The sequence below is a fragment of the Cyrtonyx montezumae genome, unplaced genomic scaffold (assembly GCF_038088225.1).
Source record: "Cyrtonyx montezumae isolate F1298 unplaced genomic scaffold, pur_monq_1.0 scaffold_2, whole genome shotgun sequence".
NCBI lineage: Eukaryota > Metazoa > Chordata > Aves > Galliformes > Odontophoridae > Cyrtonyx > Cyrtonyx montezumae.
The window spans coordinates 39,464,746-39,478,020 of NW_027071936.1; the positions used below are offsets into that span (position 1 = coordinate 39,464,746).

The window sequence follows — 13,275 nt, forward strand, 5'->3', positions numbered from 1 at the left end:
GAATCTGTTGCAGAAAGTGATTATTGCAGAAAGCTATTGGTGCAGACAAGAAATGTATTGAGTGCTCTGATTGTTAGAAAAAACTGCCTTTAGACACTGAATATTCACAATCAGCATCCTCAGATCATACCATCATGTCTCCACAAAAGAGAATAGTTAGATACTTGATATGTTAAAAGTTTGTTGAAACAAACCTTTTCCTAGAGAACATGAAAATAGGTTTCAAAATTCAAATAAATAAGAGTAAAATATAGTTCATATTATAACCCTGATTGAGCAGTTTAACAAGATTGTGTCAATTAGATCCATTGCTTACTGTCTGAGAAAAATCCAGAACCCAACTTCAAGCAGGAAATAAAGTATATTCAAAGATGATGAGAAAAACAAGTTACTTATGACACCATAATTGACTGAACTACGGGAATATTTTAAAGAGTTCAAGAGAAACCCTACAAACATAATGAATAAATTTAGTTGCAATATCCAAATAAAGAGTTAAAGTTGCAGTGAAAATGTAGTTTTCAGTCTTAAAATAATACAAACTCATGGTAGAAAAAACATCTGTTGAAAAACAAAGCTAACTAATGAATATATACAAAGCACCCAGAAGAGGGCTGTTACAGGAATGCCAGAAAAGTTTAAGATCAAAAAGTTTCACAGTAGATCAGTTTGTGACCCATTCTTCAGTACATTAGCTTTACTTTCTTCGCAACCCAAAACAAAAATAACCAAAGGAGAATGTCATCAGCAGGTTGCAGGTAACACGTGTGCTTTTCCATTCGTGTTCTTGTATTAAAGCTTTTCCACTATTGGGAATTAGTAGCTCTAACACAAGGGATTTGCATGCTGACAGAGCTCTTATCACAATAGATGGCTTTTAACCTGAAGCAACTGTTTTCTGTATGACTAGATTCCGACGGTAGCCACTGTAAACGCAGCTTACAACAGAACACCTTTATTGGGTAGTACAATCAGAGACTTTATCTTTCTCTGAAGTTCCAAACCACTTCTTAAGATGGTCTTCTGTGGGCTCTATTCCTGCAGGTTGTGTATCTATACAGGAAAAAAAAGAACATTAAAGTGACATTTTCTCAATCAGACAAGCATCAAGAAAAAATTGCTGTATTCCTAACTAGTTTTAAACATCAGCTAGCAAAGCTTGCCTCATAGAAGCACAGTGCTGTGAAGGAAGCTACCCTATTAGCAAGATGGACTTCACAAGAAATGGCAACAAGTCATTCTTTTTGCCAATCTGCCAGTATAATTGTTGTTAAAGTCTTCAGGATGTCTGCTGGGGTCTCATGAAAGTTTTCAGAAGCAGGTTGATGAGAGCAGTAGCACTAATATGCTAAGCGCTAGACTTCCCAGAAGCCACCAGTCAAGTGATACAAAATACTAAGTAGGGCTCAAGAACAGAAAGTATCAAGACAGCTATTACAGCAAGTAGAAGCTACCATGCTGGCAGACCCAAAATCCAAGACCAAAATCAGTCATAACAGGAAAGGGATTTCAAAAGCTGACCAGAAAATATCTCTGAATAGATGAAAGCACAGTCTGTGAGAATCAGCTGTCAGAAGTGTGTGCTTAACTAATGTAAAGTTAAGAAGCAAAAGTCTCTTCTTCAGCCTCTTCACTTATACATTGATTGGTCATCAGCACTTGCACTGAAGCAAAAGAAATAAGTTTGCCTAATATTCTGTAAGTATAGGTCTTAAGTGTTTAGGTTCTATACAGCATGGATAATCTTGGCACCATTTGGCCAGTCCCTTAATCTGCTGAGTAGGCATTCAAGAGAACTGCTTCTATATGAGTGTCAGGTCTGATCAGAGAAAGTACAGGACATCTACTCTCAAAGACCACCCCTTATGTTTTGTCTTTCCTAAATAACTTTAATAGGAAACCATCATGTTACATACCTATTAGTGTATCTAAGTTGGAATTATCAAAGAAGTTTGTTGGACATGTCAGTGGCAGAGGCTTTGATGTATACTGAGTCACAGTTTCTTGAGATACAGACTCCTTGGAGGGTGAAGATGGCTCTCTGAGGGGACACAACACTGTCTTCCTTGGTGACCTTGGCACAGTCGCTTGAGTAGTCTCTCTTGAGAATCGTTCTTTCAGTTTTAGTGCTCTTTCTTTCCATTTTCTAAGTTCCTCTTTCAGTTGAAGCTCATTACTGAATAGGGAAAAAAATCCATAGCATTTAATTAAAACCTTCAGACAAGATAGTTCCTACATCTTTCGGTGACATCACAGACAGGGCAATGAAAGCCTCCTGCCATATCCAAATGTGTCTACCAGATCTAGAGGTACAGTGTTTTATGTTCTTCTCATTCCAACCATTTTACCATATACATTTTCAAAGTTTGTCTTCCAGGTATTGATTAAAAACACTTAGAATAGATGATTGTGAAAGAAAGCATTTTAAAGCTCAAAAGCCATAAGGAGATACATACAGACAGACACATCACTAACTTTTAATAAAAGTTTAGACTTGCTACATCCTGTCTCATCTTAAGATAAGCAGTTATTCAGTTCTATGGGTTTCCTAGAAAGAAACTGTAATAATTACTTGACGTGATGCTTATCAATTTTATGCTTACCTTAGTAGAATATCATTTTGTTTCTTCAGGTGCAAGTTTTCTTTCTGCAGCTTAACTTGTTCAGATTTTAAAACGAGTATTTGTGTGCTCTGCACAATACCACTGCCACCACCACAAGTAAAGGGCATTTGGGACTGCTGAGGAGCTTCTTTTTCAGACATTACTAGGAGAAAAATTTATACAGATGTGTGTATTATTTTGACACTGCTTAAAATCACACCAATATATACTTTAATTATGCCTATATAAGATTCCCTCCTGTAGCCTTGTATGTAAAACCTCGCTAGGTTGCAAGTGTCATTGCAACAGCTATTTTTAAAACCCACCATCACTAACCACATTGCCAGGGAGATATTAAGATGCATAAGCAATGCTTCATTGGGTCACTTATCATTACAATAGTTATATAGTTTGAATTGCATCAGTGTAGTGATATGGAATCCTAAGTGCAGGAGAGGCATGGATGTGTTGAAGCATATCCACAGTAGGGCCACAAAAATGATCGAAGGGAATGAACACCTGTCCTACAAAGACAGGCTAAAACAGCTGGTACTGTTCAGTCTGGAGAAGAGTAGGCTCTAAAGTGATCTGATAGTGGTCTTTCTGCATATAAAGGGGGACTATGAGAGAGAAGGTCTGTTGCAATAGGACAAAGGAAAATGGTCTCAAACTAATGGAAGAGAAATTTATAGATTGAATGTAAGGAAAAAGATTTTTATGATTAGGGTAGTGAAGCACTGGAACTGGTTGCACAGAGAGGTGTGTGAATGCACAAATCCCAGAAACATTAAGATCAGGGTGTACAGGGCTCTGAGCAACCTGATCAAGCTGTTAATGTTCCCCTTCAGTGCAGAGTAGTTGTACCAGATGACTTCTAAAGGTCCCTTCCAATTCTATAATTCTATGATTAGAACTAGATATAGAAACATAAGGCACCACAATTGCAGCAGCTTATCCCATCATGATGACCAGTACAGCTGGAGAAATAAAACAGAAACAACCAATATAGGACCTGCCATGATTCTAATCCATTGCATGTGCAGTTACTGTATTTTAACCTTCTGTCTCTTCCACAGCACCTAATACTTCTCATTTTCTTTTGAGGTAAAAGGCCTGCATCCCAATCTGGATTTTAACAATGTAAACTTAAAACTGAATGTTTAATATGAAACAGCCCCTTATGTAGCTCTTGAATTTACCAGTAACATCTTGCTCTTGTTGTGCTCTTCTAAGTTCTTCTTTTAGCTTTCTTAACTGTTCTTCTTGGTGTTCTGCAAGAGCTTTATAATTAGCAAGCCTGTGTTGGTGGGGAGGCAGAGAAGGGAAAAGTTTTTAGCTTAGGTCTCCTGCAACTTAAGTTACTATTTGATTTTCAATTGAGGTAACAAACACAAATGCATTTGAAGTATAATAAAAATAAAAATGACTAATGCTACCTTTGGCTTTCAGCTAGGTTTTATCTAAAGTGCAGAAAAGCTAAGTTTGAACTGAATTATCTGCACAGTGAGCTGTATACAGAGTGCCCAGTTCCTGTATTTTCCTTATATTTCTTTGTCGGAACAGTTATTTAATTTACAGCTGAACATAGGTTGTTTGAGACAGAGAAAGGTTGAGAGCTGGGCTTGTTTAGCCTAGAGAAGAGAAGGCTCTGAACCTCATTTCATCCTTCCAGTACTTAGAGGGAGCGGCTTTTCACACCATCTGTTTGTGCTAGGACAAAGGGGAATGGTTTTCAACTAATAGAGGGGAAATTCAGGTTAAAATTTAAGAAGGAATTCTTTACTTAGAGTACCAAAGCACTGGAACAGGTTGCCCAAAGAAGTTGTTGATGCCCCATCCCCAGATGCATACAAAGCCAGTTTGGATGGAGCCCTGGGCAGCCTAATCTGGTGAGTGACAACCCTGCACACCACAGGGGTATTGGAACTTGACGATCTTTAAGTCCTCTTCCAATCTCAGCCAATGACCGTTTGATTTTGGTGACTGTATAGGAAAAGAGTTTGGTAACCACCCTGAGATGCATATGATTTTTACATTCTCTGGAATGGAAATAGAATAAAAATCTAGGACATGTAAAGCTGAATGATTCCTTATTTGTCAGGTCAGGGTGAGGAATAGGCAGTTAAGAACTATGGAAAAGTAAACTTTAACTTACTTCATATCAAACGAGTTTGATTGCTTCATTCTTTCCATATCGCATTTTACTAATTGTGTTTTGAGCTGATCAATTTCTTCTTTGTATAACTCGGCACCTTTATCAAGTTTTGCCTGAAAACAGAATATCTAGTATGAGTGAAGAATTTCTAGTATGAGTGAAGAATTCTTATGGAACAAAGAATTTGAGGATTGCTTTGTTTGCACTAGTGTGCCACATTTTGCAGGACAAAGTTGGAAGCAGAGAGTTATTCTAGAGTGAGAACATCTACATTATCAGCAAACACCAGAGCACTAGTTGTTGTCCTAACTTTGGTATAATGCACACACTTGGACTTCAGCAAGCTCTGCTGACTTGCTTGCAGATGTAGTGTAGGAATTTTGAACTATCATGTAAATATATTGCATGAAAAAAAACCTCATGCCTTTGTTTAAAAAAATTGAAGTTTAAGATCATTTCAGAAATACATAGGTGCTAAATGTAGTTTCTAATACCATAGCATGTGTTCTAACACGTCTTCAAATTTGCACTGGTAGCAAGTGAAACTGCATGGAAAACAGGCAATTAGAAAACAGTGTTTTAATATTAAGAATGCCATACGGAATTAATCAACTCTAAAGCACTCTTTATGTTAAAGAAAAATGAGGAAAGTTTGGCTTATACCTGAAGACTCTGATTCTCTTTTAGGGAAGTTCTGAGGCACTTTTCTGTTTCATTCAGTTTAGATTGCAGCTGGGTGAGCTCACTTGTAGCTGTTGTTATCCTTATCTGTGCTTGTAACTTGTTTATCCTGTCATCTTTCTCTCTGAGATTTTTTCCAGCTTCATTTACTGAATTTTCCAACTTTTGGATTTTAGCTTCTAGAGCCTATTGAGTTAAATCAAACAGTTATGAGTAGTTACACCACAAGTTATGAGTATGTTCACATACTGTTACATTGTTAACAGAAAGACTCCCCCACACACACCTTGAGGAAAAAAAAACACCAGAAAAAACAACCAAGCAAGAGTCCCTCTATATTCTATAGCACTGTTCACCTGTTTTGTGTCACCTAACTGCATTCTGGAACACTCAAGTCTAAAAAAAAAAAAGTGCTTTGATTGTGGGTAACTAACATTAAGGAAAACAGTTCAGATTCTAGGAATAAAGACTAAATTCTTCTCCAGCTTCCAGTTGTAGGGAATACTGTATATTTAACAAAGCATCAAGAGTACTACATTTTGAAGCGTGGATTCTAATAAAGATTTGGGTACATTTAGTATACATTTGTAAACTGACTTTCATTTACATAATGAGAACAGTTAAAATAAATCAACTCACAAGCAAGAGTTCAAACTTTCTTTCACTTTGGGAATAAAAATGTATATACAATAACAAAGCATACCCTGGAACAGTGTGGCAGAGATTTACAGTTGCCAGATTTCTTAGTTCATAGTACTCCCACCTAGAAAATAAGCATTGAGTAAGTTTTTGCACCTTTATATCTTGTTTTGCAGCCTTTAGTTCAGTATGAAGTTTGTAATTTTCTTCTTCTAACAGAAGTTTAGCAGAGCCATCAGGGGCCGATTGTTCTTTAAGGGTCTTTAGATTCTGGAGCAACTCTTCAGATTTCTCTTTTCTCTGTTTCCATTCAACATCAGCATTCTTACAATATTTCAAAGTTCTGTCATCCAACTCTGAAGAAAGTTGAAGGAGCATCTGAAAATAATGTAATACAGATATTTTTTTTTAAATAAGCAAAGAAATAGGAAGTTTGACTCCCTATTTAATTGTATGTTTAATTGTATGTCATAAACAAACCAAAAAATCCACTACATATACACAAAATTATCTCCCAAGAATTTTTAAGCATAAATCTCCAATTTAAATACATGAAGAAAACAAGTCTTAAAAAGAAATCTAATTATTCCTACATTTTATAGTTAAATACAAAAACAAATGCTGACAGTAATTAATAAATTAACTTCAAAATAGTTGTTTTTGTTCATTTTCAGCTAGTTTACAAAGGTGTTTACAGAGTGTTCACATGAAACGTTTCTTATGAATTATACTTTTATTTACCTTTACTTTTGGGGTCCAGAAGTTAATGACTTGTAAAAGCCTTTCGTTATCCTTTTTTAACTCTTCTTTAAGTTCTTCTGCATCACAGTGGTGTCCTGAACAAGTTTCCCAGAACTGTGACGTTTCCTTTCTAGTACTTGCTTCCTGCTGCAACTCTGCCTCTATGCTGAGAAGTTCACTCTCCATTTCTGATATGTCTTTGAGGATGGTCTTAATAGAGAAGGGATCAAGTGTAAATATTGTTTTGTTAGTGTACGTATATTTTTGCCCCCTTAGCTATCTATATAGAGAGGAAGTACATTTTAGCATCTAACTGTTCCGTATTTGCTAGGCTAAAAGGAATTTTGCTGTATACTACAGGGCAAATTAGTAAATAATAGTCCAACAGTTTTCTATTTGTAGCCACTATATAAAATTCATTTGATGTAACTGGACAGCATTAAAAAAAGAATTGTTTTCCCCTCCCCAAGTCTAAATAGCTACAAATAAAGACCATTAGATTCGTACAACCACATTGCATCATGTCTCGAAATACCCAAGTCTATGAAAATTAAATCATACCTGTGTATTCAAGTGCAAATGCTGCCACACTTCACTGACACTTAACTCTTGAGGTATGTCAGCCTGATTCAAATGAAACTTCTTCAGACACTGAATTTGAACTTGTAGCTGATCTTGTTTTTTCTTTTCCTCAAACAATTCAATTACATACTTGTTAACAGTAGCATGATATTCCTTCTTCTTTGAGCAAACACGACTGAACAAAAACTTTAGAACAAAAAAAAGAAAATGAACATTATAGTGTAAAAGCTCCAAAACTATATGGTTTACTATACTTCTGTACATTATGACAGTGATTCTTTCCTAAATCCCTTTCATTTTTCCTAATAGTTGGAATCTGTTTCTCTACAGAACTATAGAGGGAGGAAAGTCTGAATGACCACAGGAGTTAAACTTTTCGGTAATTCTACAAAATAAATGTAAATCTCCAAGGCATCTTGCATAACTTTCCTCTCCAAGGAAAACTGTACTCAGATGACTGCAATTCAATTTACAAAGCACAGAACATCTCCCACAGATGAAAATGGATTAATACTAATGAAATATTACTATGGAAGGTATTACAGTAAAAAAAAGTTAATTTATTGAAACAGTTCCAGTTTCTCAGATATGTAAGGGGTCTATTTTCTCTAATAGAGGTAGTTATGACGTATCAAAGCTAGATCATATGGAATCCAGGCTGTTAATAATGAAACTATTAAAAAAATAAAGCAATATGAATAATCTACGTATTCAGCACTTTAGTTGGTACCTTCAGTTTGTTCAATAAACTCTGGAGATGACCATTAATTTTCTCATTTTCCATTTGCAGTCGTTTGACTTGTTTACTCTGTTCTGATGAGAGCTGAGTCAGTATTGCAGCTATCAGTGCTTTCTGACTATTCAGTTCAGTTTTTAGATTTAGAGACATTGTAGAGAGACATTCATACCTCTTCCCCATATCTGAGAATATCTCAAGAAGCTCCTAAGAACAAATTAAGCAAATTAAGTCACAATAACAAAAGAGTCATTAGTTATAAACAAGCTGAACATCAGATTCCAGGTTGACCCCCACAGCACGCATAAGGTTTTATAAAGGAAGAAAAGTAAAGCAAGAACTGTAGTCTGTCCTATTGTCACAGATAAAAACATTAAGCTGGGCCTGAAATAAAGTTTGTTGTCTGTTCACAGGTTTGCCACCCAGTCTGTTCTCAGAATGAAGTTGATCTATTTGATCACCTTGTGGAAATAAAGATCATGAAATTGCTCCTAGCCTCTGCCTTCCACGTTTCTTTGTGAAAGAGACATCTGCTTTCTTTCACAGGAAAGGCATAAGGTTAAAGCAGTTAGCAGGCCATGAAAAGCAAATATGCCTCAAGGGACTATTAGTAAACTGCAGCTCAGGTATCACAGAGAACCTAGATTACACCTTAAGTCAAAAACAAGCCTGTAATGGCCTGTTAATTTAGGCCATCTCCACTTTCAGTTTTTAACTGAAAGAAGCAAGATTCACCAGTTCTTTATATATAATACACAGAAGTAAGGTTTAGGCTCCTGAATACATTGTATTAGCATTTGACATATACCCTTAAAAAGTACAGTAGCTTACCTTAATTTTCAAGGCTTTTGCTTCCAGGCTGTCATCATCCATCTGCTCTGTATTATCCAGTGAGTTCACTTGAACAGACATATCATTCAGGTCTCTCTGCTTCAGTTTGTCTAGAGCACATTCCAGTTTTGCACTTGTTTCAATACACTAAAATAAATGCATGCATAATTAAGTACTATTCAAGAAGATGAGTTATTAGTAACGTAATTTTGCAGCTAGCAACACCAACCATTTCAGCACTCTTTTGCAATTCCATCTTGAGTTGGTCCCTCTCAGAACTGATGTCCTGAAGAAGTTTTTGCAGCTCATCTTTTTCTTGATTAATTGATGAAATTTGTTCTTTAAGTTGGAAAGAATGACTAGTTCTTTCAGCCAATAACAGGTCTTTTTCACTTGACAGGCTATTTAGTGTCTCAGTCAACTGTTGGATCTAATATAGAAGAAAACAAGAAATGAGCTTGCCCTAGTCTATAGAACCCACTATGAAGGACTAAAATGAGTTGTGTCAAATACAGACAACACAATTCCCATTAACTCTAAAATTCACATTAGCAGCAAGAAAAGTTTTAAAATGCTAACAATGTTCTAATCTCTAAGAAATTAAGAAGATTAGCGTTACACCCAGAGAACTCTACTTCAGCCAACATCAATTTGCACTAAAGCAACATGAAAACACAATGCAGTCAACATAAATCCACATTACAAGAAAACAGAAATGGAAAATTAACAAAAGAGAAAGGCCATTCAATTGCCCATCTATCTGCTCTAATGATTTGAATAGTATAGTAACCCATTTGTTTATCTAAAGCAATTCTTAGTTACATTGTTAGATCTACAGACAAAATGAAAGTTTGACAGATGAAAAACAAAGTGAAAACTGCAAAAAGACTGAGCTGGAAAGAGCTGAGCAGCAATACATGCTGAACACCAGATCAGTTTCAAACTGCAAAGCATCGAAGATCCCAAACCCACTTGGGATCTTACTGTCTACACAGTGATTTTTAAAGTTGGAATGAATAAATAACTGCCATCATATGAAAGCTGGACGTGGTTTTATCCAGTGTGTAGGCTATAAGGGAGCAGTCCATTCAGCTGAGATGAGTTTAGGGTGCTACTTCTAAATTTCACTTAAACTATCACCGAATCCTTTGTTCATGTGTTCTATAACAAGCCTGAACATGACAAAATGATGTGCTGGCAGTTTAAAATTAAATAGGATTTGTCTTGAGCAAGAATTTAGCTCAGTGATTAAAACATCAGAAAACAGCACTGTGGAATATCTAGATAAAAACCACAAACTCCCCACCTTATTTGTTAGGCTGTCCTCTAAAACCTCTGACCTCCTCTGAACCTTTAACAGATGTTCTTCTCGTTCTTCAGCTTTCATTTTCTCATTGCTGAGAAGTTCTTGTTGACATTTCAACTCCTTTTCAGTTTCAAGAATCTGAGTTAAAAATAGACCAAGAAATATTTTAATAGTTCTGAAATACATGAATCTACTTCTAACACACCAGTCTGCTATATTTCATAAGAGTTAAATACTTAGGAAAAGTAACAAATCACTTTAGTCTAAATGGTCAAATACATATTTTATATTTGAATAGTTCATTCTAAAAAAAGCCTGCCAACTATAGTATGGTTAAAATCCTTAGCGTTTTGTGTAAAGAACTGCAAAAAATATCCTACCAAACACTTTTGGACTTATTTTCTGCAATTCTTGTTTCAGAGATGAGGAACATGAAGTGGAGATGTGAAGCTCATTCATTTTACTTTAATAACTATCTAAAAATAAGGAATTCACATAACATAACTTTTTGAGTTGAACTATTGTCAAAATTACTTTTGATTAATTATTCTAGGAGTAGCATTCCATATGCTAAATCTCTAAATTTCAAAAGGAAGTTTCACAGCAATGCAACTAATGCTAATACTCAAAAGAATACCTAAATTCAATATCAGTAGCACCATAGATTTGAATCACCTACAAATTACTCAATCTGTATAAGGACTGCTGCTCAACCCTGAACCACGTTGTCATCTTCACTGTTGTGAAGACATTCCTTACACAGAAGTAAAATAAAAATCTCTAGAGTATGTCACTTTCAGTGGTAACTTCAGAATTCAACTACAAAATATACTATAAAATTCAAAAAAATACCACTTAAGTATTTAGGTTATTAAATGCGTGCCTTTGCCCATTCCTTTCTAAATCAAGTAGCCTCAGCCAAGACTTTTGAAAAAGATTGTGTATATATATATTTCTGTCTTGTGGAATTGCATTTTAGGATATATATATATAATGTCCTAAAATGCAATTCCACAAGACAAATTACAGCTCACCAATATTCTTCTATTTGGATATGTAATACCATTAAGGAAATTCTCCAGAACAGTTTCAAGAAACAGCAAATCTGCTCTCCAATATTTATAATTATCATACTTTAATCAAAGACAAAGCACCTTATTAATACTCTCCTGTAGGTTAACCTCCAGTTTGTTCTTCTCTGCTTGAATGTGTTGCAGCATTTCTTGGAACTGATCTCTCTCCTGTGCCAACAAGTCACATTGGTTCTCCAGCTGTTGAAGCTTACTGTTTTCATACTCTGACTTTTCTTTTAGTTCTCCCAGCATCTGTTGTCTTTCCTTAGTTACCACGTTTAAGTCCTCACTCAACTTGAATATCTACAAAGATCCAAAATAAAAAGTACAAAATCAGATACAGTTTACCAACAGGAATTTTTGCCAGTAACTATTACCATGAGATCATCCGTCAAAACAATAAAATATGGGCATAAGTTACTCTAGGTGAATAACTTCTACTCTGAACAGCCATTGAGGAGACATCTCCTAAACTAGTATTAAGAGTTGTTTGTTCATTATTGTACTTGCCTTCTCATTCAGTTTGTTTACTTCCTCAGTTAGTTTTTCTTCAGTGTTTTCTAGTTTCTCTTCTCTTTCTGCTAGCATATTTTTCTGAATGTCAGCTTGCTCTTTCTGATGCTTTAGCTCTTCCTGCAGATGTTCCATTTCTCTAAGAACTTCTAACAGCTATAAAACAAAGAGTTATGCAGCTGAACACCCAGTATGACTTTCTTAAATGTTGCTCATACAAAGTTAAGAACAATAAGCCAAGGCATTTCATTTCTAGAAGCTGCAGTTTCTATCTGAAACTGCACAGTGTTTTCAGAAATTATCTAGCACACTTCCATTTTATTTCACAACATATCAGCTTGATTTCTTTAACTGCATATCAGGCCAAGTTTGTCTGAAATAATGCATCAAAATAAACAGGTTTTCTAGGCAAATGCTTGGAATGTTGAATAAGCAGCACTATCCTACTTTGAAAATAAGACATCAGGACACAGAAATGCAATGGCAAATCGATTTAATTTCTGGGCTTAGCTTTCTCTTTGTCAGTTTCTTTTGGACTGAAATGATAGAAAACCTTGAACCCCTTGATTTTAGTAAGCTTGGATTACTTTTACTGTTAAGTAAAAAATGCAAAGCCACTGTACATGGGAAATGTAACAGGAACTGGTGGAACATTTGTCCAGCAGGTACACAACTGTGGCTAAATCCAGAGTGGCATAGTGACCACAACAGCCATGAAGGAAAATTAAGAGAGAAATCCCAAAATCCAGATTGTATTAGTAGACTCAGTTTTTAGTTTACTGCTGCTGAGACCAAATGGAGAAAGGGAGGGATATTAAACAGCTGAAAGTTTCAGACTGAACAAATGAAATGATATAATGTGCCATTAAAACCATTAAAGATATTTGATACATACTTTCTTTTTGCTTTCCTGACAATCAGCCTTCAACTGCTCTTTTTCTGTTTTAGAGACCTCTACCATTTGCTGTAGCTCATCCTTCTCCACATTAAGTAAAGCTATTTTCTCAAGTTGCTGAGAAATGCCCTCATTCATTGTTGTTTCAATTTGTTCTTTTTCTGTCAGAAGTTTGCCATACTCAGAGGAGATGTGAGTTAGGTTTTCGGATACTTCAGAGAGCTGAAAGAACAAATAACTTATTAATATTGCTGATAATTTCTAACATATGATAAATATTAACTTTTTAATTTAAGTTGCTTTTTTGTCCCAGTAATCAGATTGATGTAGGAAAAGTATCACTGAATCGCATTTCACAAGCACCACTCACACAGATGGGTTGTCAAATCACTTTACAGACATTTCCATCAGTTTACTAACTTTGCAAACAAATGACATAATAATTTTGCTTATATAGTAATCATATTTCAGCATTTCTATCTCATTAGAAAGTGCGTAAAAACATATGGTTCACAATAAT

At 35.4% G+C, this 13,275-nt stretch overlaps 1 protein-coding gene across 1 annotated transcript in view; it reads right to left on the reverse strand.

The window, feature by feature from the left end:
* Nucleotides 1-679: 679 nt before the first annotated feature.
* Nucleotides 680-13,275, reverse strand: part of CENPE (centromere protein E) — a 35,355-nt gene continuing 22,759 nt past the window's right edge. Inside the window, exons 29-44 of the mRNA XM_065736932.1 lie at nt 12,756-12,977; nt 11,858-12,016; nt 11,429-11,650; nt 10,275-10,412; nt 9,198-9,398; nt 8,969-9,115; nt 8,132-8,344; nt 7,381-7,587; nt 6,820-7,029; nt 6,235-6,456; nt 5,422-5,625; nt 4,759-4,871; nt 3,803-3,900; nt 2,604-2,766; nt 1,917-2,176; nt 680-1,053 (exon numbers count right to left, since the gene is read on the reverse strand). Of these exons, the coding sequence (XP_065593004.1) occupies nt 956-1,053; nt 1,917-2,176; nt 2,604-2,766; nt 3,803-3,900; nt 4,759-4,871; nt 5,422-5,625; nt 6,235-6,456; nt 6,820-7,029; nt 7,381-7,587; nt 8,132-8,344; nt 8,969-9,115; nt 9,198-9,398; nt 10,275-10,412; nt 11,429-11,650; nt 11,858-12,016; nt 12,756-12,977 (2,877 nt within the window). The 3' untranslated portion in view covers nt 680-955. The remainder of the gene's footprint in view (nt 1,054-1,916; nt 2,177-2,603; nt 2,767-3,802; nt 3,901-4,758; nt 4,872-5,421; nt 5,626-6,234; nt 6,457-6,819; nt 7,030-7,380; nt 7,588-8,131; nt 8,345-8,968; nt 9,116-9,197; nt 9,399-10,274; nt 10,413-11,428; nt 11,651-11,857; nt 12,017-12,755; nt 12,978-13,275) is intronic.